This window comes from Pristis pectinata, chromosome 1 (genome assembly GCF_009764475.1).
Source record: "Pristis pectinata isolate sPriPec2 chromosome 1, sPriPec2.1.pri, whole genome shotgun sequence".
Lineage (NCBI taxonomy): Eukaryota > Metazoa > Chordata > Chondrichthyes > Rhinopristiformes > Pristidae > Pristis > Pristis pectinata.
In genome coordinates, this window is record NC_067405.1 from 25,602,880 (window position 1) to 25,630,572 (window position 27,693).

Here is a 27,693-nt window from a genome sequence, read left to right on the forward strand (position 1 = left end):
TAATTCCACATTTACCATTGGGGGAAGGATTAGTTCAAAAGAGTTTCCTCATGACCTACTCCCATTGAAGAATACAAGGCTATGATAGGTCTGCAGGCAGTATTGGCAGAAAGCACAAGTGTTACCCTCTTGGGACTTGAAGTATGCGTGTCATTATGTGTGTTTGTTATATATGCTGTGCTCAGGGCAGCCAAAGCTGAATTATTACCGTTGGTTACTCTGGTATTCAATTGAAGAATAGACGCCCAGAAATTTTGAAGAGTAACCCTATTTTTTTCATGATGCCACCGCCTACCCAAACCAATTTTTCCTGTTTCTCTGAAATGGGCACAATTGTGTCTATTTCTGGTCAAATTGCTTTGCTCTGGATATGTGACCAGACACCTCGGTTGAGATACACCAGTTTGCATCTGACACATTCTTCCCATCAGGCGTACATCAAGTGATGGAGACACAAGAGACTGATGATATAATCCAAAGCAAAAGAACAAACTACTGGAGGAACACAGTGGGTTGAGCAGCATCTGTGAAAGCAAAGGAATGGTCAATGTTTTCGATCAAGATCCTGTGTCACACTTCCCAGCAGTACTGGTGGTGGGGCACTCCCAGGATAACAATATTTTATCTGGTAACAAAACACACAAGATTGTTGTAAAAAACAGATCTGGTATACTTTTTCCTCAAGGGAAGGAAATCTGTCTAGCCTAAATGTGACTCAGATCCACAGAAATGTGATTGATTCCTCTCTCCCCTTAATTCTACAGCAGTTAGGGATGACCAGTGAAATATGGGAATCACCAGTAATCACCTCACTGCTTAAATAAATAAATATAAAAATCACAGCTAGACTTACCCAAGTGGGCTGCTTGGTAAAGTCACATAAATTAACTCATCTGCTTCCATGCACCACACAGATCTCCATCCACCAATCTCATCTCAGACTCAAACTCCTCAAACTGCTCTGCTCCCAGCATACAGTGTCACCACTGATGTTTTCAACAGCAAATCCAATTACCCTTCAGCAGCTGGGCTGTGCAAGGACTCTCCAGCAAATGTTTTAGAACACACAGTTTTGAGCCAAAGAGTGTAGAGAGGTTATAAAAGGCTGGGTCATTTCTGTAAACATGTTACGTGATGACTGAGGTGCTAAGTTCACTTTTACATGTGGTTTAACATTGAACTTGCACTAAGTAAAGCAAACATACTCATCCAATGCTCTTTGTGTGTATCTCCCTGTATACTCCTGAGGCATAAGAAAAAGTATGTAAAAGAAATGCATCTAACTGTGAGGAAATTATGAGCCATTATCAGCAATATCTATCTACGTAATATAAGAAAACTAATAAATGCTGAAATAATTAAACATGGTTTAACTTCAAATATTAGTTCAATTACTAGGCACTATAATAAACTCATTCTCCAAAAGTAAGTTGAAATGCTCCACACAGTAATCAAACTCTTCCTTCAACATAAATTTCCCTGACACATAGTAATCTTTCAAATATGAAGACAGAATCCCATTCTCAATAAATGTGTTTAATGGCCTTGGTATACAACAGAAGTTGTGGTAAATCTGCACTCCTTGGCTAAACGTATTGAGATGAATGATCCCAATTAACAACAGTTCACACATCTTGTTTGTAGCAATGATGTGCATACGTGGAGGAACAATGTACTTACCCTTGATTTCACCACAGTGCCATTCACCCACAAATGTCAGCAGGTGACGGTTGAAGCATATTTATTAGTCCAACTAATATACAAAGGATAGCAAGTAAAATGTTTTTGTTTAGTTGATTGCATTAGGCATAAGAGTAAATTCTAGTTTGTAACTATTGTAAAGTAGGACAATATAGAACATAGAGAACATAGAACACTACAGCACAGTATAGGCCCTTTGGCCCATGATGTTGTGCTGACATTTTATCCTGCTCTAACATCTATCTAATCCTTCCCTCCCACATACCCCTCCATTTTTCTATCATTCATGTGCCTATCTCAGAGTGTCTTAAATGTCCCTAAGGTATCTGCCTCCAGCACATCTGCTGGCAGTGCGTTCAACACACCCACCACTCTCTGTGTAAAAAAACTTACTTCTGGCATCCCCCTTATACCTTCCTCCAATCACTTTAAAATTTTGCCCTCTCGTGTTAGCCATTTTCTCCCTGGGAAAAAGTCTCTGACTGTCCACTCGATTGTCCTCTTATCATCTTGTACAACTCTATCAAATCAGCTCTCATCCTCCTTCGCTCTAAAGAGAAAAGCCCTAGCTCACTCAGCCTATCCTCATAAGACATGGTCTCCAATCCAGGCAACATCCTGGTAAATCTCCTCTGCATCCCCTCTAAAGCTTCCACATCGTCCCCATAATGTGGTGACCAGAACTGAACACAATACTCCAAGTGTGCTCTAACCAGAGTCCTATGGAGCTGCAACATTACCCTGCGGCTCTTGAACTCAATACCCTGATTAATGAAGGCCAACACACCATACACCTTCTTAACAACACTATCAATCTGCATGGCAACCCAGAGGGATCTATGGATGTGGACCACAAGCTCCCTCTGTTCCTCTACACTACTAAGAGTCCTGCTATTAACTTTGTATTCTGCCTTACAAATTTGATCTCCCGAAGTGTATCACTTCACACTTTTCTGGGTTGAACTCTATCTGCTACTTATCAGCCCAGGTCTGCATCCTATCAATGTCCTGTTGTAACCTACAACAACCTTCTACCCTATCCACAACACCACCAACCTTTGTGTCATTTACATACTTGCTAACCCACCCTTCCACATCCTCATCCAAGTCATTTATAAAAAATCACAATGAGCAAGGGTCCCCAGAACAGATCCCTGTGGAACACTACTGGTCACTGACCCCCAGGCAGAATATGCTCCATCTGCAACCACCATCTGTCTTCTATGGGTGAGCCAATTCTGAATCCACACAGCCAAGTTTCCCTGAATCCCATGCCTCCTGACTTTCTGAATGAATCTTCCATGAGGAACCTTATCAAATGCCTTACTAAAATCCATGTACACCACATCCACTGCTCTATCTTCAGCAATGTGCTTTGTCACATCCTCAACGAATTCAATCAGGCTCGTGAGGCATGACCTGCCCTTCACAAAGCCATGCTGACTGTTTCTAATTAGCCTACGATTCTCCAAATGCCCATAAATCCTGTCTCTAAGAATCTTCTCCAGTAATTTGCCCACCACTGAAGTAAGACTCACTGCCCTGTAATTCCTAGTGTTATTCATACTCCCTTTCTTGAACAAAAGAACAACATTTGCTACCCTCCAATCATCTGGCACTACTCCTGTGGCCAGTGAGGATGCAAAGATCATTGCCAAAGGCGCAGCAATTTCTTCCCTAGCTTCCTGTAATAACCTTGGATATATCCCGTCTGGCCCGGGTGACTTATCTATCCTAATATTTTTCAAAAGTTCCAGCACATCCTCTTTCCTCATCTCAACATGCCCTAGCGTATCAGCCTGTTGTATGCCATCCTTACAAATGACAGATACAGTAGTGTAGTGGTTAGCGTAATGCTATTACAGCACAAGTGACCTGTGTTCAATTCCGGCCACTGTCTGTAAGGAGTTTGTATGTTCTCCCTGTGTCCGCGTAGGTTTCCTGCGGGTGCCCTGGTTTCCTCCCACATTCCAAAGAAGTACTGGTTAAGAAGTTGTGGGCATGCTAGGGAAGTTTGGGGACACCTGTGTGCTGCTCCCAGAACACTTTGTGGAAAGGATGCATTTCATTGTGTTTCAATGAACATGTGACGAATAAAGATGTAAAAAAAGTCACAAGTATATATATCATTTGAATTTTTATTATCTGATCCCTTGGCAAGCAAAAGGTGTGTCACTGTACACGTTAAAAAAATTGTTTTTGTATTTAAATAAAAGCAATCCATCCTCGAGATTCACCACACACTTGTTAAATTCCCTTCAGTCATGAAGAGTGATTAAGCCTGCACTTTTTTTTGTTTTAACTTTGTTTTAAAAATGTTGCACCTTTTATCCTTTACCCTATAGCTTTTGATTCCATTAAAACAAAACTTGTAGTCCAGCATCCTGGTAATTTTCTTTTACACTTGGTGATTTGCCTTTCATTTTTTTCCACAAAACAAAATCCAACAAAAATTTTTTAAAAACCTACATACCAGACTAAAATACTGAGGTGTTGTTTATTTAAACATTCACTTGAATTTCCCTGACAGAGTAGACTGCCTGTATTTCCCATAATAACGCAAGAAAATCCAGATGCCTATGGAAGTTCTGATTCTTGAGAGTTTCTTGTCACCGATAGCCTGACTGTGTTCTGATGTTGGACTCCACATGGAGTCCAGTGTCAGAGTGCTAACTCCGGAACAAATATGCTGGATTAGGAACAGCAAGTTCATTTGTGTTCATGGGGAGGAGCAGCTTTAATGAGAGAGGACAGTTTCAGGTAATTCACATTATTTAGTCTTCATGTTTTTATTTTGGAATTAGTTTTTTGATCGTTTTTGAATAGTCTTGATCGTATGTGAATATTCATGAGATTCATTAACATTTCAATTATTTGATAGCGATTGAACCAAGGTTAACTGTCACTCAATCCATTTCTGTTAGCAGGGCTTGTTCAGGTACTAATACTGTATATGTTACTTTTTAAGACTAGAATTTTCTGTGCTGTACAGGACACTGCTGGAGTTAGGCCAAGTTGTTTTTGGAAGATCCGACCGAGGGAAGAGTGGACCTTTTAGATAGGGGGAGAGCAAGGTCAGGTGTTTGTTTCTTTCAGCCTTTATGTATCTGAGTTTAGTTAACCCCCACACACAAGTGACAGAACTGGTCTTAATAAAATATATTAAAAGAAGTATATAGTTTTTATTTGAATAAAACTAAATCTCGGCCTAAAATGTTGACTGTCCATTTCCCTCCATAGATGCTGCCTGGCCTGCTGAGTTCCTCCAGCACTTTGTGTGTTCTTCCATCAACCAGTTGTTTTCTCATTGATCTGCAGTAGTGTTCTGTCCCTCACATTATTTTCTCCTTTTATATGATTGCAATTTATAGTCCTGAATTTGGAGCTGTGAATCAATTTCAACATTTTCTAATCAACTAATGGAACAAAAATATGACGGGTTGTGTAATAACTTTATTGTTCAGAATTATTTGGTGTGATACTGGGATGCTGAAAGTTCTGAACCTGGAGGTTTCTGACTTCAGAATTGGACTTTTAACAGAGTGCTGCTTTCTTTGGAATCTATTACCAATGGCAACAATCATAGATGTAGATAAAAAGTTCCAGGTAATTGAAGTTAATATATAATATATTAGAATCCCAAGCAGCAACATTTAAACACATTGTCATGACTCAAGCTGAGCACCAACTATGGTATTCTTTTTATCAAACATAAAATCCCCTAAAAAAGTTTTTGTTTGGTTTGTGCGGTTGCGCTGACTGTGTGGTAGTTCCCTAAATGTACTGGGCACTATTTTTACCAATGATGTGGCCATTACCATGTTTCCTCGAATGTGCCTCTGGACTTCCTTCCAGATGGAAGGTCGAGTTAGTATATAGACTGGGATTTGATTACTTACCCGGTTTGCTGGTTGCTGTTCTGGATACCAACTTGAGCTTCTACTAAGAGTGTTATATAAGCTCTGGCTGATAATAATGAAGTGTAGTAGTCTTTTATGAATATTGAACAAAATATTGTACTGGCCAGATCCTGGACACCACAAGAGAAGGAGTATCTATTCCATTATATTTAACCTCTGTTATCAAAGCTAAGTATAACAAATTTATTTGGTTTTACAATATTTCAGTAAGAATAGGATTTATGCTATATTCAGAATGTTTATAATACAGATTCGTTAACTGCAAAGATATGACACCAAATATATTTAGCAACTATGAATAATAGTTTTTAAATCATCGTTTGAGACTTTGTGCTCTCTCTTTTCAGGTGAAAATTCAACTCGGGGAAACAATGGTGGGTGTAATGGCCTGTGTTTAATAATCCCTGGAGGCAGAGTTTGTGCTTGTGCTGATGGTCAATATTTAGATGAGGACAATGTAACCTGCAAATGTAAGTTCATCATTTTGTATTTTTCTCTTTCCAGTTGTTATTGAAGTTAATTTTTAAACTTTATCCCTCTCCAACCTGGTCATATTGAGAAGAGACCATATAGAGCTAAGGAAATATTGAAAAAGTAACAGATCTTTTTCAGCAGTCCTTCTGGTTTTGTGGTTTCTGAGATAGTGAATGAGGTTTGCTGCATGCAAGGATGACTGTTTCATTTTCCGAAGAGTTGTGAACGATGTGCAAGCAATCGGCAAGCATCCACATTTCTGACCTTTTGATGGAATGTAAGTCATTGATGAAGCAGCTTAAGATAGTCAGACATAAGTCACTGCCTTTAAGAACTCTGGCAAAGATGTCCTGAAGCTGGGAGGATTGACTTTCAACGATTGTAACCATTTTCCTGATGGAACAGATTATATTTGTTCTTTTATTTTGCAAATATGACATTCCTGGGTACTTGTCCACATTGTTGTGTAGATGCCAGTATTGTAACTTCATTGGAACAACTTGGCTAAGAACATGATTGTCCTAGAATACAAGTATTCAGCACTAGAGCTGGAATGTTGTGTGGCCCATAGTCTATGTTGTATCCAGTGTTGTTGTTTCTTGATATTAAGGGGAATGAATCGATTTGGCTGGAGACTGGCTTCTGTGATGATGGCGATCTTGGGAGAAAGCCAAGATGGGTCATCTATTTGGCATTTCTGGTGAACCTGGTTGTGAATGCTTCAGCCTTTTCTCTTGCCTTGCACTCATATGCTGTGCTATACCTTTATTGAGGATGAGGATGTTTGGAGTCTTGTCCTTCTAAATATTTGTCAATATTCATAACGAGATGTGGTAGAACTTCAGAGTTTCAGTCTGATCTGTTGGTTGTGAAAACTATTGCACGGTGAGTTTGTTGCATCACTCGGTTGCCACCTCATCAATTTTAGTGCCTCTAGTGGTACCCCCAGCATGCCTTTCTGCACTCATCACTGAACCAGCATTAATCCCCTGGCTTGATAGTAATGTGACAGTGAGGGAGAATGGTTAGTTATAAACAGGAGGTTTTTTTGTCTATGTTTGTCCTGATACCATAACACCCCAAGGGCTACTCCTTTCCACATAAACGCCACTGTGCCACCTCCTCTGGTTGGGCTGTTTTGCTGGTGGAACAAGACACACTTAATAGCTGTAAGAAGGAAGTGTGATATATTGTCTGTAACTTACTTCTGTGAGTACAACATTGAGCTTGTCTAGTCTGTGCTTTCCCAATATAGAGCTTGTCTCCGGATGACTGTGAGGACAAGTGGGCTGAGAGTGACTTTTCCATGTCTGCTGACATTCACTGCTTTGGTTGATGCTAGGTAGTCCAGTTTTTCTCTGGTTGAAGGTAATGGCAATAATACCATTTGAGAGTCAATGACATTTAAGGGTAATTTATAGCAGGAGAGATGGACCAGTGGAATGCCCTTCTCAGGCAATGTAAAAAGTCAGGGTCACTCACGTGTCACTGGCGACCATGTGTAGGAAGTGTATCCAGCTGCAGCTACTAGAGAACTGCATGAGAGAGCTGGATCTGTAGTTGGATTCACAGTGGAGCATCCACAAAACCAAGATGGATATGGACAGCAAGCTGGTCACAACACGAGTAAATAATGCAAAAGCGGGAAGGGAATGGGCGACAGCCAAGCTGAGTAGAGGAAGGCAGATAGTACAGGAATCCCCATGGCCATCCTCCTTTTCAATGGATAACTTTTTTGGATACATCTGAGGGAAGATGGCCTCTCAGAGGATGCAGCATGAGGCAAGTTCTCAAAACCACAGAGTTCCCTGTAAGGGAGGAGCTATTGTGACAGGGGATTCCATTGTAAGTGGAACAGATGTGGGTCACTACAGCCCCAGACATGACTTCAGGATGGCTTGTTGCCTGAAAATAAAAAAAACCTGCCCACTCTGGAAGCCTGAATTAAAAACAGAAAATGCTAGAAAAACTCAGCAGGTCAGGCAGTATCTGTGGAAAGAGAAACATTAATATTTCTGGTCTGAGGGCCTTCATCAGAACTGAGAAAGAGAGAAACAAGTTAGCCTAGGCAGCAGAGAAGGTGGGGGAGGGCAGTCAGTGGAAAAAAGGGAATTTCTTTGATACGGTGAAATAGTGTGGCAATTAATGGTGGTTAAGCTCCTTTGTCTCTATGTGCGAATGTTGTTTAGCCTGTGTAACATTGAAAGTCTGGCCTAATGAGCTGCCTCCTTGGAGATAGGATCAAAGATGTCATGGGATGGCTGCAGGGAATCCTGAAAGGGGAGGATGAACAGCTCGTGGTCGTGGTATATATCTGTATCAATGAAATAAGTCATTGGTGACACAGCGGTTCAGCTAGTGCAGCTACTTCCTTATAGCTCCAGTGACCCAGGTTTAATCCTGACCTCCAGTTTGGTTTCTGTGAAGTTCACATGTTCTTCCTGTGACCTGCCTGGGTTTCCTTCTGATACTCTAGTTTCCTCCCACATCCCAAGGACAAGTGGGTTGGTAGGTTAATTGGCTACTGTAAATTGCTCCTTGAGTGTGGGTGAATGGTAGAATATTGGGGGTGGGGGGGGGGTTCATGCAACTGTAGGGAGAATAAAATGGGATGGTGTAAATGGGTGGTTGATGGTCAGTCTGGACTCAGTGGGCTGAAGAACATGTTTCCATGCTGTGTGACTCTATGATTCCATGAATAAAGGCATAAGGTCCTGCAAGATGAATTTAAGGAGTTAGGAGATAAACTAAAAAGCACGACCTCAAATGTAGTAATCTTAGGATTACCTCCAGTGCCACATGCTGGTGACTAAAGGAACAGGAGAATAGACCAGATGAATGTGTGGCTGGAGACGTGTTGCAAGAGGGAAGAATTTGGATTCCCTGGAGCTGAAATTATTTCTGGAAAAGTGAAATCTGTACAAGCAGGATGGTTTACGCTTAGGCAAAGCTGGGATCAATGCTCCAGTGAGGCTATTTGCTTGTGCAGTTGGGGATGGTTTAAATTAGAGTGACAGGAGGCTGGGAACCTAAAGAGGAAGACTAGGAAGGCAATAACAAGGATAGAACAGGGGCATACAAAATCAGAGGGCAACTTGGACTAATGTCATTTTGTTTATTTTGTAATCTAAGTTATGTTTTCTTTATGCTAATTTTGGTTTATTTTAAATTATTTTAAATTATGTTTGTCATGTTTGTAATGTTACTATGCTGCTACTGCAAAAAAGATAATTTTCATGGCATTTATATCCTGTGTTCGTATGTCTATGACCATAAGCCTGAACTTGAACTTGAGAAAATCGAGGGCGAGAGGCAAATAAAGCCACTTAAGAACAGGTAAGGTGGATGGAAAGGGCAAGAAAGTGGGCATAAAGGCTTTGTATCTTAATGCATGAAGTATCCATAACAAGGTAAATGAATTAATGGTATGAATGGAGGTGAATGTTTGCAAGAGGACCGAAGCTGGGAACTTAAAAGTCAAACGTCTATGATTATTAGGAATGATAGGCAGGAAAGAAAAGGTGATGAGAGAGTGTTGCTACGAAGAGATGTTAACAAAAAAATAAAATGCTGGTGGGAGTTTAGCATGGGTCCACAAACAGTAGCTGGCCTGTAGGAAAGAATATAAAAAGGGACATGTAAAAGAAGCAGTGGAATGATTATCAGAGACCTTGTTCATCTTGTGAATTGGGTTAATCAAACTGGAAAGGGAAGCCATGGTAACAAATTCAGAGTATATTTGCAATAACTTGCTTGAGCAATATGTTATGGAGCCGGGGTATAAGCTATCTTAGATCTGATAATGTGTAATGAGAAGTGCTACTTAGACCACCTTGCTTCCTCTCTTTCTCAGTTCTGATGAATGATCCCTGACCCGAAACATTAACTTGTTTCTCTTTTCACAGATTACAGCTTGACTGGCTGAATTCTTCGAGCATTTCTGTTTTTGTAATAGGTCATGCTGCAGGTTTAATGATAGTGACTATAGTATAAAATTTTATATTCCATTTGAGAGAGCTTGGGTTAGACACAACTGTGTTTTTAAATTAAATAAAGGGAATTAAACAGAAGGCAGTGACTGACACTGAAGGCGGGCATTCATGGCATAAGTATATCCCAGTAAAGAGAAAAGATTCTAGGGGAGGGATGAACCAATTAGGACGAAGCAAGGAAGTTAAAAAGAATAATGAGATGAAGGGTAAACATGTATAGAGGTAAAAGTAAGCAGTAGACTGGGAGAGTGGGATAAATTCTGAATCCAGCTCAGGAGGACATAAAGAATACTGAAGAGAGGGAAAACAAACTGAGGGCAAATGAGCAAAGAAGATAAAAACAGACAATAGGAGTCTCTTTTAAGTGCTTTAAGTGTAGGAAGTAGCAAGTTGGAATTGGAATTGGAATTGTTTATTATTGTCACTTGTATTATTGTACAATGAAAAACCTGTCTTGCATACCATTCATACAGATCACTTCATTACACAGCACATTGAGGTAGTACAAGGTAAAACAATACAGAATGCAGAATAAAATGTCAGAGCTACAGAGAAAGTGCAGTGCAGGTAGACAATAAGGTGAAAGGTCATAACAAGGTAGATTGTGAGGTCAAGAGATCATCTTATCATGCAAGGGAACCATTCAATAGTCTTATAACAATGGATAGAAGCTATCTTTGAGCCTGGTGGTACATGCTTTCAGGCTTTTGTATCTTCTCCCCGAGGGGAGAATAGAGAATGTCCGGGATGGGTGGAGTCATTGATTATGCTGGCTGCTTTACTGAGGCAGCAAGAAGTATAGACAAAGTTCATGAAAGGGAGGCTGGTTTCTATGATGTGCTGAGCTATGTCCACAACTCTCTACAGTTTCTTGCGGTCCTGGATAGAGCAGTTGCCGTACCAAGCAGTGATGTATCCAGATAGGATGTTTTCTATGGTTCATCGATTAAAAATTGGTGAGAATCAAAGGGGACATGCCAAATTTCTTCAGCCTCCTGACGAAGTAGAGGCATTGATGAGCTTTCTTGGCCATGGCATCTATGTGATTGGATCAGGAGAGGCTATTGGTGATGTTCATTCCTGGGAACTTGAAGCTCTCAACCCTCTCCAACTCAGCACCATTGATGTAGACAGGAAAATGTGCACTGCCCCCCTTCCTGAAGTCAATGATTAGCTCTTTGGTTTCGCTGACATTGAGGGAAAGGTTGTCATGACACCATATCACTAAGCTCTCTATCTCCTTCCTGTACTCCGACTCATTGTTATTTGAGAAACAGCCCACTATAGTGGTATCATCTGCAAACTTGTAGATGGAGTTAGAATCAGAATCTGGCCACACAGTCGTAAGTGTATATGGAGTAGAGTAGAGAGCTGAAGATGCAGCCTTGTGGGGCGCCAGTGTTGAGAATAATTGTGCTGGAGGTGTTGCTGCCTATCCTCACTGATTGCAGTCTGTTGGTCAGGAAGTCAAGGATCTAGTTGCAAAGAGAGGTGTTGAGTCCCAAGTCTTGGAGTTTGGTAATGAGTTTGCTTGGAATTATAATTTTGAAGGCAGAGCTGTAGTCAATAAACAGTACTGTAACGTAGGTGTCTCTCTCTCTCTCTCTCTCTCTCACTCTCTCACACACACACACACACACACACACACACACACACACACACACACACACACGCACACGCACACGCACACACACATTTACTGCCGAAAAGAATGAGGCTTGGGAAATAGTCAAGTCTTTTGCAAAATCCTTATTCGCCATAATCAAATATTTTGAATTGATTATGGTAGGAGATACCATATGGAAGAAAATATGGTTGAAGATACAGGAAACATTCCATTATGTTGAGGAATAGTTAAATGCAATTAATATCACTAAAGAATCGGTCTTGGGCAAGCGGTTGGGATTAAGGGCTAAAAGTTCCCTCCTCAGAAGGTTGTGAGTCTTTGGAACCCCTTGCCACAGAGGACGAAAGGTGCAGATTCCTTGGGTATATTTAAGACTGGGACAGATAGATAAGAGTTAAGGAGAAAGGGCAAGAAAGTTGACGAGGAATATTGGATCAAGTATTTTCTTGTTGAATGGTGGAGCAGACTTGAGGGCTGAATGGCCAACTGCTTTTCTAAGCTCTGGAGTCCTTATGGAGTGGGTCCGTAGTGACGTGTAGATCAGACTGGGTAAGGATAGCATTTTCTTTCCCTGAAGTACATAGTGAACTAAATGTTTTTTTTATGGTAATTGAGTAGTTTTTGTGGTCCTTATTCTTGAGGTTAATTGTTGGTTTTCCAATTTCCAGATTATTAACAGACTTTAAATTCCACACCTGGTAACAGTCTTTTCCATGGGTTTGGGGTGCCCAAAACTAGGGGGCATAGATTTAGGGTGAGAGGGGAAAATTTAAAAGGGACCTGAGGGGCAACTTTTTCACGCAGAGGGTTGTGAGTATATGGATCGAGCTGCTAGAGGCAGGTACAATAGTATCATTTAAGAAACACTTGGATGGGTAGATGGAGGGACGGGGCTTAGAGGGATATGGGGTGGACGCAGGAAATTGGGACTAGCTGTGTGGGCACCATGGTCGGCATGAGCTGGTTGCACCGAAGGACCTGTATCCATGCTGTATTGCTCTATGACTCTATGACCTGCTATGGCATAATTTGTTCACAGGCCTCTGAATTGTTAGTCCAGCCTCTGGATTACGAGTCCTGTCACTAAATTGCTGTGCCATCACTGTACCTTCTCGTAATTCTTGTCAATTTCTTTATGCAGCTCTGGGAGAGAGCTTTAAACATGAAATTCAACTTTCAGTGAGTGTTTCCATTCACCCCAGTTCATTAATTACTTAAGTGGAGCAAATATTTGTTAAGCAACAGTGGAACCTCTATGGTTTTAAAAGTCAAATTGAGAGTTAAGAAGATCAAAAGTGGTATTTTCACAATAGAGAAATCTATGAATCGAATAGATAATAATAGTGACATAATAGATAGAGTTCTGTAGTGCATTGTTTACATTGTTTCAGTGGAAGTGTAAAAATGAGCATGGTTAGACTAAATTTATGGTAATATGAAATCCTACATGATTATCTCAGCTTCTTTCCTGGAGTGAGAATGTTAATATTGAGAATTTCAGTCACCCATGAGTATTTGATAATGAATGTTCATTTGGCAGGGCAGCTGAGAGACATAACTCCTCCCATTTTCCATGAAGCAATGACAACAGGTTTAAGAGAACTGGACAGGTATTCTGTTTCTAGCAAGGAGAAACAATTGTAAAGGGTCGTCAGTTAGCAAGCAACCGACAGTCCATGAGGGAATATTAAAAACACAGTTGCCATATTTTCTCTGTGAGAAGTCACAAGACATTAATAGATCTGCAGCTGAGCAACTTGACGTTTGACATTAGGGACTTCAGGCTGTTGCTAACTGAGGGGATGCATGAAGTTCAGTCATGGAAAAAAGGAAGGAAAATGCTTCTGTGGGGATATTGGTTTGGAAACCCAAATAGGAATCTGAATTTCACCCCAGGGAGTTATTGCCTCTATAATAAATACAGGATCATTTCGAAGAAATAAATAGAGGAGGATAATAAAAGAAGCAAATTGCAGATTTCCTTTTTCTTGATAATATGACAGGTACTGTGGCTACGTACCAAAAAAATTAAGGTTTAATTGACAATGACAGTATAGGTCTTGGCAAGGAGAAATCAAAAAGAGATCTAGAATCCCTTAATCTCTATTGCCACTGGCCCTTTGAATAAAACATTACCTTAATATTATCCCACTGACTATTCTTCTTCCACTATAACTGCCTACACAATTATGTAACACCATTTCCCTTCCCCTTCATTTATATTCCCCCTTAGAGCAATGTCAAGGGCCAGCCTTAATTGTGCAACATTCTGCTCATTTTGAAAAACTGAATTTTCTCTTGGCTGAATCACAATCCTGGATCACACCAGAGAAAATACCTTCAGTTCAGTCTTGGTTGCTGATGTTTCTCTGACAGGAAACCTGCTGTTTCCCAGTTTTCCAATTGGGGAAATAAACATCAAGAGAACATGGGAATGAACTTTAAAAATAATGGGTTTAAAGACAACCTAATTAAAGATGTAGTTTGATCTGAATTGGAAGGGGAAGAGTTTTTCAGGGGGAACTTGGACTTCCCTCAGATGCTCCCTATATATTCTGATTGGAAATACTGACAAGATGGAATGCCAGAGACACTAGATTCCAATGGCTTTGAGGTATATATCGTCATAAGATCTGAGCCAAGTCAGATTCAATTCTTGGTTGATGTCAGGGCTGGGATTGATATAGTGAATGTTTTTAAGCAACTGTAAACTAATTTGTGCCATCATTTGAAGCTGGAAAGGCTGCTTGCTATTGATAGCCATTGTTATCAGTTGGAGTGTGTCCCATGGTCACCTTGCCAACTGTTTGCAGTTATTTGTGATATTAGCAGAGCGTACATAATCTTGAGGCTGCCTTTTAAGTCAGTTGAAGTTAGGCCCCAGCAAAGCTTAACTAATTTACTTCCATTGAAATATTTTTTTTCCCAAAACGTACTGTTCAATTTTTCATGCTTCAGAGGGTGAAAGATATGCATGTGAGAAACAGTACATTTTCAGCTATTGGTGCAACGCATTCATTTCTTAGAAACCTGACAAAGCTTAATGAAGATTAAGGCCTGCCTGTCTACTGTGGCCTTAAAACAAAAGCCTGTAATCAACATAAGAGCAATATCCACCATTCTTATTGTCACCCTAAATTATGTTATCACCACAGCACAAAAATTATTTTACCTATAAACTACTAAATCAATATCTGGCATATTTTCCTTACAAGGTCTAGGCAAGAAGGTACATGAATAAAAACATTAAAATAATGCTCTCTCCAGGATAAATTGATGAAAAACAGCCTCTTAGGCAGCTCCTTGGGATCAAGGATGACTTGCTTCCACTTCAGCTCCGCAGGTCCTGAGGCGGCTGATGAGGCTGGTATGGGACATGCAGATGGTGCCACAAGTGAGACATTGCATACCTGATGATGTAGGTGACGGGATAGTATGTGATGTGATGTTTTACTTTCACTGTTTATGCTGACTTCTAGCATGCTCCTAGTAAAGGAACTCCTGGTTCTCAGTAATAGTCCTTTTCTCTTTTGACTGCTCATGAACCAAAGATTTCCATGAGCAGGTTAGGATTTCTCTCATTGTCAAGGAGAACTTCCTTGAATCATTTTCTCTGTACAGCTGGTACTCTTTTGCCATGAACGAGCCCCAAGAATTCCCATACTGGGAATCTGGTGTCAGTACTGTGAGTGACATTGTGTTCTAAATCAGAATTGCTTGAATGCAATTAGACCCTCAGTGCTGGAGATGTTAGCGTAGGAGAGCACCCTGTCATTGAGTCACTTGTCCAGCCATTGAACTTGGAGGATTTTGCAAAGACAATGTAACTCCCTTGCACTTTGAGGTGTCTTTTACAGACTATATTTCAGAAATATGTAAGAAGGCACTACTGCCCAGTAAACCAGGAGGTTTGAGCTGGACCTGAGATCTTGAACTTCAAACATTCTTTTCTTCTGATGGTCAGAGGCTATTTTGACATTCAGAATGCCAAGCCAAACTTCTTCATCTATGTTTTCATTGTGAGCAGTGAACAATGACTTGGAACTCAGTCTCCCAACATGCACATCTGCAAGGTCATCTGCATACTGTTGCTCGATGATAAAGTTTGGACTGGCCTTGGTTCTGGAGTGGAGGCTGTGACTTTCCAGTGGCAGACAGAAGGGAGATCTTTCTGTGGTTATCACATCCAACTTCTCTTTGCTTGATGATATTCACAATTACAGAACCTCTGAGGTTCCTAGCACATCCCCCTCTTCCCAATTGTGGGAAGTGAGGTTGTGAATTTGTAACCAATGTTCATCTCTGCTAAGTTTTAGAACTTCAGCAGGGATACCTTTGTTCCTGTGGCCTTGTTTTTCAGTTGACATATCTCATTTTTGGCCTCTTGTTGCTCTGAGGTAGAGATGAAGAGTTCTTCAAAGTGCTTGTTCCAATAGACATCGATGCCTGTCTTTCATTGATAAGTTCTCTTCCATTTGTTGCTCACAGCAGTGTGCCTACCCTTCTTTGCTTGGGCTACAGATGGCCTTGACAGTGGTGAAGATTCTGCATGTTGTGGTTATCAGAAAGTTGTTGGATCTCTTCCGACACAAGATCTGTCTTTGAGTCACAGGGTTTTCATTGGACTTAAGCCTTCGGGTGCCTGTAGATTTGTTACTTATCCCTGAAGGCATGGGGAAGTCTCCAATCCAAGAACATCTTTTTCTTGGTTAGTCAGCTCCTAGATCTCTGAGTGATTCTCATTAAACCAGTCTTATGGTAAAGTAGCCAAGAGTCTCTTCACAGGTGCTAATTATGATGGGCATGGTAATTCAGATGTTGAGGACATTCTGTAGCTCCTATCGGGAGTTGTCAGATTGTCTCTGAGGCTTTCTTTGTGGGGTCCTTGAGAGGTTCAATATTGTTTTTTCTTGTGGCAGTGTTTCCCTTACTGCTGATAGTTGAGGTCAGGCTGTCCCATTACACTGGATTAGGTAATGGTCATTTCCAACATCATCGAGACCTGTTGAGATGCAGATGGTGCAGACATTCCTGAACTTCGTGTTTGGACAATATAATGTAGCAGTTCCCAGTGTTTGAATTGGCATTGTTGCTATAAGGTTTTCTACTTGTCTCTCTGATAGAAAAATATGAACTGGCGGCGCATTTAGAGAGATACAACAGAGAAACAGGCCCTTCAGCTCGTTGAGTCTGCACACTATCAATTACCCATTTTACACTAATCCTACATTAATCCATTTTTAAAAATTATCCTCACATTCTTTTCAACTACCCACCGCAGATTCTTCGACTCACATAGATGCCTCACTAGGGGCAATTTACAGTGATCAAATCACCTACCAACCCATAATCCCTTGGGATGTGGAAGGAAACCAGAGCATCCGGAGAAAACCCACAGAGAATGTGCAAACTCCATGCAAGACCAAAGTTCAGGATTAAACTGTGGTATCTGGTGCTGTAAGGCTGCAGCTCTCTACTAGCTGTACCACTCTTCTGCCCGTTTGAGGGTTCTTGCCTTTTGATAAAAGAGCTGTTGAAACCTTAGGGGAAATACTGTTCACCCAGGGTTTCTGTGGTTATGGTAGATGAATACAAGATCCACCAAAGAAACTGTCTCCAAATTTCTTAAGGATAAGCTTTCTGTGCAAGTTTCTATTTTTAGAATAGAGAAATAACACAGAAGTCAGTTTTTTATTTCCTTCCAAATTTTGGCTATTCAAAATATCAGAATCCATACAAACACTTTAGGCATTGACATCTTGCATAACTCCTTGTCCTTAAGTGAGTCCAAGTTGGCTGCTGCATTTCATGATATATGGAATAGAGATGGAACAGAGACCACAATTCTAAATGTTGCAAGGTTGGCTCAGTTTAAGAAAGTAAAGTGGACAAAGTATGCGTCACTCTTTCTTAAACTGGTGTTTCATATTTCTATAATGAAATGTTATTCCATTTTTCATGTTGTGCCTTGGTCACATGAGATAAAATTGAGGAGGAATGCATCTTGAGCTAGACTTTTCAGATTGTGGTAAAGTGAGACCATCTATCATTTTGAATTCACTGAGGTTTTGAGTAAAACAATCTATTCTATCTTCTGAACTTTATCACGTAAAAGCTGACAACTTTTTCTCCATTGATTTTCTCAAATAGTACTCAACCTAAAATGCCCCCCATTAGATTCTCTAATCTAATGATTGCATTTGTGTTTACAGGCCCATAAAATTGTTCATATTCTTCAGTATATGAGTCAATTGCTAAGATGAAATTATAAACACTTCTTAGATCTTAATACTCAAATAGAATTTGTGTTGTTGGCTACAATGTTGCCTATCTGGTGTCTAACCTTAACAGCAATATAGACAGTGATGCCAAAATACTGTTTTTCAGGATCAGATTACAAGATACCATCATGTAATTAATACAATGAAAGGGTTTAAATTTCCTGTGTTTGTCTGTTTCCATATGGTGATGAAGATTCAGGCTAAGGATTGAAAATATGTCAACCAACTGGTCAAATATGTTTTATGCACCATAGTTGGCACAGTTATGATGGGACAACATTTTAAAGGACAACACAAAAGTCCATTAACTTTCATAGCACTACTATTACCCTGGTATTCCACAGAAAAAACAACTTTTGTTTTCTTTTCCTTTATGATGACCAAGAGTTTTCCTTTGTAATAGTCAAGAAGATGGATATGTAATCAGGAAATGGAGTGTAATTGAGATACACATGCTCCACACTAATGATCTCTATCATTTGCTTCTGCTGCCCTCCATTCCCAATAATGAGAGGGGAAGATGGGTCACACATGGATGATCCCGTGTCCTATCCCCTTTACCTTGTTGTGAGATCCCATTTGACATGCTTCTGAACAAATCCGAGCATTCATCAATCATGGATAACAGGGACTCGTGACCAGATGTCCCTGTGTGCTGCCAACAGTACTTACTTGTAACAGATCCAATCATCATGTTTCCCACAGATCTATAAAAACACCAAAAAAGCAGACTGCCTGGAATTGCATTTTGGTATGAGAACCCAACTTTTTCTCATATCTTGGCTTCAGCTGCTTTGGTGCCACATGTAAACTTACCATTTTCATTGCATGAAGTTAATTCCCTAGTTCCCATTTTGCCCAGACTCTCACCCCCTGCCCTCCTTCCCAGTTAACAATCCAATCTAAGTGGAATAAACGATGCAAGAATCATCCCTGCATCCTTAACCTATTTAGTTTCTTTCATATGCTAACTGCCAAATGAAAGATACAGTATACATCTATATTGTACCTTTCAATGTTCCAGTTAATTGATTTTAGCAGTGCAGTATTTTTTTTATTAGCCATTCAAGGCGGTTATTTTGCACACTGCAATGTCCCAAAAACAAGTAATCAGATCAAAAAAAAACAGTTAATCTGTTTTCATAATGAAGTGGATGCTTAGCAGAGAACAAAAAGTACTCTGGTATTTTAGAGTTATGAGAACAGATAATATCGCTCTGAAAGAAGAATAGTGTGAGGTATGGAGAAAATGTTTAACATCATCAACCACACAAAATATGTAAAGACTAATGATCATACATTTTAGTCAGGTCAAATATGAATCATAGTCTGTCAACTTCAGTAGTGTGAATGACCAAAAGCATCTGATTCCAACTACATTGTAAACAAAATAAAATGGCATGACTTGTCTTTAAAGTCCCAGAACTGGCTTTTGGCCAAGTAAAGTTTGCATCATTACTGGAAAGTTTCTGGGCATCTGCTGAGCTGTGGTTATTTTCAAACTATCCATGGACTAACCCATAGATAGAAAAAGACAGTCTTTGTGCAGAGTTTCATTGTTTTATTTTCCAGCCAGTCTGGGAAATGGTGATGGCAGTAGAATTCAGCCAAGTAGTCCCAACATGCAGTTGGAGGTCTCATTGTGCAAACAAGCCAACTGCTGCAGGAACAGCATTCAGAAAAGAACCTCCCCTCATGTTGAGGAATAAGAACACAAAGCTTTTAAAGGAAAACAGGTGAACACAAAGTACACCCTACCTTCAAAATAAGGTGCATTTGCCATTGGCCAATATTCCCCAAAAATATGGTTGAAACACAAGTAAGGTTACACTTATTCAGAATGGATAAGCAAAAAGTGGCAAACATTGGAGATCTGAAATAGAAAAAAGAAAGTGCTGGAAATACTCAGCCAGTCTACAGGGAAAAAAGAGAGCCATCTGTTTGAAAGAGATGAATGAAAACAGGAAAGATAACTTTTATTACTTACTTTCCAACATCTCCTTTGGGGGGCACTGAAATTTCTAGGCATTAATTTTGCAGGTTGAGGATATAAAGATCAACTTTAAAGTAACTCATTGAGAATGAAACTCCATGAATCTTGTGGAATCCTGACTTTACATTCCATCTAATATCACTTTCAGGGAGGTGTATAATCAGGCGAGTTGTAAAACCAGTGTCACACCAAAATTCCCATAAATTACCCATCATTTGTTTTGGATAAAATTATCTTACTATCTTTTGAAAGGAAATACTTCCCAGTTCATTGGTATGGCTCATGACCAGAGGATACCCTCAAAGAGCTTCACATAAGTAAACTACTTTTAACGTCATTGCAGGGAATATAGCAACCATTTTGGACAGAGCAAAGTCCAACAATCAGCAAAATCAAATAAGGGTAAAAACATATCCTTGGCACAAGCACTAAATGGCTCCAACAATATCAATGGAACTGAATATTAGGACGGGGTTACAGCAGTTGACAGTACTCTGCTACCTGCTTAGTACAAAGCACCAAAGATCAATTACAACCATAAGTTGTGCTGACGGACAGTGTTGTCAGGACACTCAGAGAATGTCATTTTCTTCTTTTAAAGATGCTTCTGTTAAGATTGCTCTGAGACTTTGTCACATCAGCTTGAGAGGATGAACGAGCCCCATCTTGACCATCAGAAGGGATGGTCAAAGCTTTCAATCAAAAATTCTGCTTAATTGTGAAAGTGCAATAATTAAGCAAAAAAACAATTAATTATTGATGCTTGTTGCACTTCAGGAGTGCAGTGAGTATTCATAACTTAATAGGAGAGTAACTTCTGGGGAGTAGTAACAGCACATTACTGATCCCCAGTGACTCTTGAACTGTCTTGCAGACTAGTCAATCAACAGCCTGATAAAGTCACACTCATGGAATCAACTCTTACAGTCAATGTCCCAGATACCTCCATCTCCATTCTCAGGGTATGTCCTATCCCACAGGCAGGACAGATACAGCAGAGACAGTGGTATAGTGGTAAACAGTTGGGAGGCAACTGTCTTGGGAGTCCTCAATGTTGACTCTGGCTCCCATGAAATCTCATAGTATCAGGTTAAACATGGGCAAGGAAACCTCCTGCTGATTACCACCTACCTTTCACCCTCGACTGATGAATCAATACTATTCTATTATAGAATACTGAGAGAGGCAAAGGCACAGAAGTGTACTCTGGGTGGGGTACTTCAATGTCCATCACCAAGAGTGGTTCAGTAGCTCCACTGCTGACTGAGCTGGCCAGGTGCTAAAGGGCATTGCTGTTAGATTGGGTCTGGGGCAGGTGGTGAGGGGACCAGCAAGAGGGAAATACCTACACAATGCAGCTACAAGAGAAGGCCAAGACTAGGAATCCTGCTGTGAGTAACTCATCTCCTAACTCCCTAAAACCTGTCCACCATCTACAAGGCTCATCAGGAGTGTGATAGAGTACTCTCCACTTGCCTGGAATTGATTGTGGACTTCAGGAAGGGGAAGTCGGGAGAACACACATCAGTCTTCTCTGTGGGGTCAGTGGTGGAAAGAGTGAGCAGCTTCTTGAGCGTTAACATCTCGGGGGAGCTATCCTGGGCCCAACACATTGATGCAATCATGAAGAAGGCACACCAGCAGATTTACTACATTAGGAGTTTGAGGAGATTTGTTATTTTACTAAAGGCTCTTACAAAATTCTATAGATGTACAGTGGAGAGCATTCTGACTGGTTACATCATGCCTGGTATGGAGGCTCCAATGTACAGGAGTGCAAGAGGTGCAGAGGGCTGGAGACTCAGCTAACTCCATCAGAACCCAACTCTCCCTATCCTCGAGGACATCTTCAAGAGGTGGTGTCTCAAGAAGGCGGCATCCATCACGAAGAACCCTCACCATCCAGAACATGCCCTCTTCTTGCTACTACCATCAGATCAGGGAGGAGGTACAGGAGCCTGGAGACCCACACTCAATGATTCAGAAACAGCTTCTTCCCCTCCGCCATCAGATTTCTGAATGGTCCATGAACCATGAATACTACCTTGTTATTCCTTTTTTTTGCACTTTTTTTTGTAATTTATAGTAATTTTTATGTCTTTGCACTGTACTGCTGCTGCAAAACAACAAATTTCATGTCATATAAGTCAGTGATAATAAATCTGATTCTGATTCTGAAGCTTGACAACATATAGGCACCCCACCTACAGCCATTCACTCACTCCACTACACATTAGCTTGTACCATCTACAGGATGCACCAAAGCAGCTCACCAAGACTGCTTTGACAGCACCATGACCTCTACCAACCAGAAGGATAAGAGCAGCAAAAGCACAGGAACACCACCATCTGGAACACTCAGTCCTGGCTTGTAAATGTATTACTGTTCCTGCACCGTCACTGGGTCAAAATCCTGGAACTCTCTCCCTAACAGCTGTAGTGGTTCAAGAAGGCAGCTCACCACCACCTTCTCAAAGGTAACTAGGGATGGGCAATTAAATGCTGGCTCAGCCTGCGAAGCCCACTTCCCTTGGATGAATACTTTAAAAAAATGCCGTGATCAGCTGATGAACAGTATCAGCATGTTACTGATTCCCAATGCTTCATGGCTGTAACTTCTCCAAGCTAAATATTTTAACTAAAAAAAAGTCACAAACAATCTAGAGCTGAAAATATGAAGGTGGAGGATCCCAGTGTTTAAGTTGAAATCATTCCCACTGGCACCCTCCAATGAAAGTATTGTGTACGGAACCTCATTACCAAAGGAGAAATGGATACATAGTACTGGTTAGGAGGCTGGCAAAGATTAGTCCTGTTTGCGGGTTTTCATCTGTGAACCTCTGCCAGATTACTCTGGTTTATCAATTTGTTAAAGAATGATTGATCTCTTTCAAATTTAACAGAGGCTCACAGATGAATTCAGAAATGGCAATTTAACTAATAATTATGTAAATTTCATAACAACAGCTCACTCAGTCCAGCTGTTCTGTGCTGATATTTAAGCTCCACCTGAGCTGACGATATTTTAATTAATCTTACCTTCCTTCTTCTTTCACGTATTTATTCAGTTTTCCATTACGTACAATTGCACATTTCACCCCAGTCACTCCATGTGGTATCAATCTCCACATTGTTAATCTTGGAAGGTTTTAATAATTGGATTTATCAGTGACATGTTATATTCATTGTCCTTGATCTTAGACTCTGTGCTAGTGAACACATCTCAATGTCTATACTGTTGAAACCCCCTCGTAATTTTAAATGGGACAGGAACATAGGATAAAATGCTGTATGCTGATTATGTATTCAGCATTTCATGATCATTTAGTCCTCTAACTGACATTTATTTCATAGACTCTCCTTTAAAAAAAATGTAATCCCTGAGTAAACGAGGAAGATTCCTCTTTGCAGGTACATCCTGAATGTTCAGTTCATGCAGTGACTGTGAAAGGATTAGTTTTTGCCTTCATTTCACTTTGAACCTTAAGTTTCAGGACTTGGACAGATCCTGAAGTTGCAGTCATTGTTTCAACTTCTACTTTATCGTCTGTGTTGGTTGTCTTCCTTCATTGACATAATGGAAATTATTTGAATTGATATCAATTTAAACTATTTACAAACTATTCTAAATATATTGCTGCATTCAGTCTAATGTTTAAATGGTACATAATTCCTGCATAGAAACTCCAGCCCAAAACATCAAATTTATGTCCATGCATTGTAATTTCCTCAGAAAAATATTTTAGTACATAACATTTTAAAAATATTTACCTAAAATGTTTATTTTTCCCATTTCATATTTGACTTACATTGCATATGTTCATTCCAAACTTGATTTGGCACACTGTAAAATATTTTAAGAGTTAATTTAAAATTATTGGTCAGATTTCTTTCTTACTGGGTTGCTATCAGTGAGAATTCTTCAATGTGACTGGTGCTTAGCAAACTTGACATCACAGCTGTTGGATGCTGGAGATTCAATTGGATGAATCTTGTCGGCAACCAAAATCAGAAAAAAGACAAGTTATTGACAGAGAGGTTGTGAGATCATTGTGGGTTTATGTCTTCAAGCTCAGGAACAAGTGCCTTTGCTTCATGGTTAACAACAAAAATCAGGCCACTGTTTCCTGAGGGTCATTGACTAAATTAATATAACAAATAGTTTGTGCTTACAAATAGAGATCACAAAGGTCCAACAGTTTCCAACACAATCATTAAAAAAAAGTTCAAATATATTGTTAAGAACTAACCACTGGTGACAAATCAGACTAATTACTTTAGCATATATGAATGACCCAGGATTACTCTCAATGTGTTCATAAAGGAAAACCACAAACTCTAAGCTTACGGCATTTTGGATGGATCCTGACTGGAAACTTAAATGACAAATTAGTTAAATATAATCAGCCATCTTATCTCTGGTTCATTTTCCAATCAAGTGAAAATTGTGAGATTGTCAGAAAAAGAAAATAATTCATTTAAATTCCACTGATGCTATTTGGTTTAAGAGATTGTCGAGCATGGAAGTTTTGAATTTGTTGGCAATTTCTCAAATAATGTTATGAAGTCTTGCATTGGAGTGGAAATTTAGGGTAGTTCTCCCGCACTTACAATGGGGAATACCCACTGAATCTGTACGATTCATATTTGTGGAGAGGTTTTACTATATCAGGTAATATATCAGGCAATATAAGGTATATTATCAGGCAATGTAGAATGTTTTTGAACTAACTGATTTTGCAATGTTTTGTATTTCATTATTTTAAATATCTTTTATTTCATTAATCTTTGTTAGCTTTTGGTAGAGACATTCCAAAACATTCAAAATTTTTGGCAGATTTGACAACTGGCTCTGCCAGGGAGCATGGCTTAGCTGGCTTTTTTTTCCATTTGTTTCATGGGTGGGGCTTTTATTGCACACTGCCAAATTCCCCTATCCCCCACCCCAAATGTGGTGTGATTATATTGCACAAGATTTCCATACTGTGCAGAATCTATATTTTGGACCTAGCTGTCTTTGGACATTAAGTTCACCAAAACACAAAAGAGTGATTTGCCATTTTGATCAGTATCATGTATGCGCAGCTCAATTGGCAACACATTCTGGCATTTGGGTCCGTGATCTTTCTCTTTCCACAGATGCTGCATGACCTGCCGAGTGTTTCTAGCACTGTCCATCTTTACTGTACAATTCCAACAACCACAACATTTTGCTTTTATCTTTCCAATCCACAGTTTCTCTGGAGTAGAAGTTTGATGTAAAACACAGATTGTCATTTGATGTGTATATTATGACCAAAGTTTAATATTTTTGTGCTAAATTGGGTTTTTCATGGCTCATCAGGCTAAGAATAAAAAAAATGTGCAGATCAGAAACTCATTTTTTCCTGGCTCTTGATTTCTATGGAAAATTTCCCTTAGGAGATTTTCCTCATGAAAATGGATTGTGTAAATTGTAAGAGGTTGTGAGATGAAACTATAATTTCCTGTTGTGCAGTTTTAAGTAATTTGGGCAGAATTTACATTTGAAATTCCCTAATCATTTCTGCTTTCACAATCAGCTTCTTATTGGATTATGTTGCTATTACCAATGTAAATAAGAGGAAACTCATGTCTGTGGTATTTTATTTTAGTGATTGCATCTAATATTACTGCCATATTTTTTCTAGTAAAGTCTGGCCCACCCAATCATCAGCAATGCCATTTTGGAGAGTTTGCCTGTAAAAATGGAAGATGTATTCAAGAACGTTGGAAATGTGATGGAGATAATGACTGCTTCGATGGTAGTGATGAGGATCAAGATATTTGCTGTAGGTTTCAAATGACAAATATCTCTTCTTAATTTTAAAATAGAAAAAAATGATTTGAGCATAGCTTGTTACAGATGGTCCGGGAACAATTTTCTTTTAAATCAGCTTTTCCATTTTGAGACAAATTCCCAGCAACCTTTTTTTTAATGCTTGAAGTTGATTGCCTAATTTCGCATGCAAGTATCTACTTTTGGATGCAAATATAGTGATTTATTGTTCAGCTGTTCCAATTCATCAAAAATAATTTTCGACTTGTTGTCACAACGGATTTGTTGTTTTTTTTATTTCTGTCCATTTGCATTTTATGGATCAAATGACAGTGGTTTGATAAGCAACTGGGAATAATCTAAAAGTAATGAGCATTTATTTAATAGCTGGTAAAATTCACAGATAAATCATTGGAATGTGGCTTCCAATCGTTGCTATAAAGCTTAGCATTTTAATAGTGCACCCATCTAGCCTACTGCTAGTGACAGGTAAAATTATGAGAAAATGTTTAGTGAAGAAATAACAATTCATTAGAAATAACTTATTTCAAACCTACGGCAATACATAATTCATTTATCTGTTTATCATGGATTCATACAACAGTTACAAATTGCATTAGTTAAGATATTATTTACAGCTTTAGGTTTAACTGATCAGCTATAATTATTTGTTTTCCAGACAATAGTACTTGTCCTGCTAATCACTTCAGATGCCAAAATAATCGCTGCATCCCTAAAAGATGGCTTTGTGATGGAGCTAATGACTGTGCCAACAATGAGGATGAATCAAATGAAACTTGTTCAGGTAATTTCCCCAGTTAATTTATATCTAGTCTGAAAAGGCAGATATATAACAGTCCTGAAGCTTTGAACCATGCTTAAAACATTTTTTTCTTGCATTACCACTTAGTTTTCCACCTGAAATAAAATAGACCTATTGTTGGGATTTTAAGATTATGCAAAAGTAATATGTTTATTTGTTTTGCTATACTTATTTTAAAAGTAGCTAATTACAAATACAAATTTAAACATGTTTTTTTTGAAAGAATGAAGCAATGTTGATTGTAATCTTTGTCCTTAAGCAACTGTTTAGTGTAAAAATAATTAAGGGTACAATTTGTAGTAGGTCATAATAGTTAGCATTAATATAGGTAGTATTTTTTGTAATTGAATCTGATTTTCCAAAACAGTTTAAAATGATAAACTATTAGCCAAGCCTGGGTATAAATTATTCAGTAGTGCAGTTGAGAAAGAGAACATAATCTCTAAAAAGCAGTGAAATACTCATTGTGTAAAATATCCACTTGTCTCTTTTCTGCTGTCATTTTCTGTAATTCATACCATAATGATTTATGAACTTTAGTGAGTGTACAATATTTCTTAGAAATGAATATTGTGCATAATTAACAGTAATATTAACAAAAAAGGTATGAGGTTTTTTGAGGCTGATGAAGCATTACGTCAACCTTGTAATTGCAATAATTAATTCCATAACAATATGCTTATAAAATTAACATAATTGTACATTGTAAATTAGTAACTATAACCTGAATGGTTTAACTATGATGCATTACCATGGTATTCATTATTGTCCATAACTTCGAGCATTTTTTTTTATAATTTCATCACCATCATCATAGACTGCAATTTGGGTATCACTGTGGCCTAGCTGGTAGAGCTGCTGACTCGTAGCGCCAAAGAACTGGGTTCATTTCTGACCTCAGGTGATGTCTGAGTGGAGTTTGCGCATCATCCCTGTGACTGCATGGGTTTCCTCCCAGATGTGAGGGATGTAGGTTAATTGGCCACTGTAAATTACCCCTCTTTTGTAGGTGAGTTGTAGAATCTTTGGGGTGGGGGTGAATTTGAAGAGAACATAGGATTAGAATAAAATGGATGACTGATGGT

At 39.3% G+C, this 27,693-nt stretch overlaps 1 protein-coding gene across 1 annotated transcript in view; it reads left to right on the forward strand.

The window, feature by feature from the left end:
- Positions 1–27,693, forward strand: part of LOC127583300 (low-density lipoprotein receptor-related protein 1-like) — a 1,307,163-nt gene that overhangs the window by 739,845 nt on the left and 539,625 nt on the right. The window contains exons 15-17 of the mRNA XM_052039177.1: positions 5,969–6,091; positions 25,658–25,798; positions 26,465–26,590. Of these exons, the coding sequence (XP_051895137.1) occupies positions 5,969–6,091; positions 25,658–25,798; positions 26,465–26,590 (390 nt within the window). The remainder of the gene's footprint in view (positions 1–5,968; positions 6,092–25,657; positions 25,799–26,464; positions 26,591–27,693) is intronic.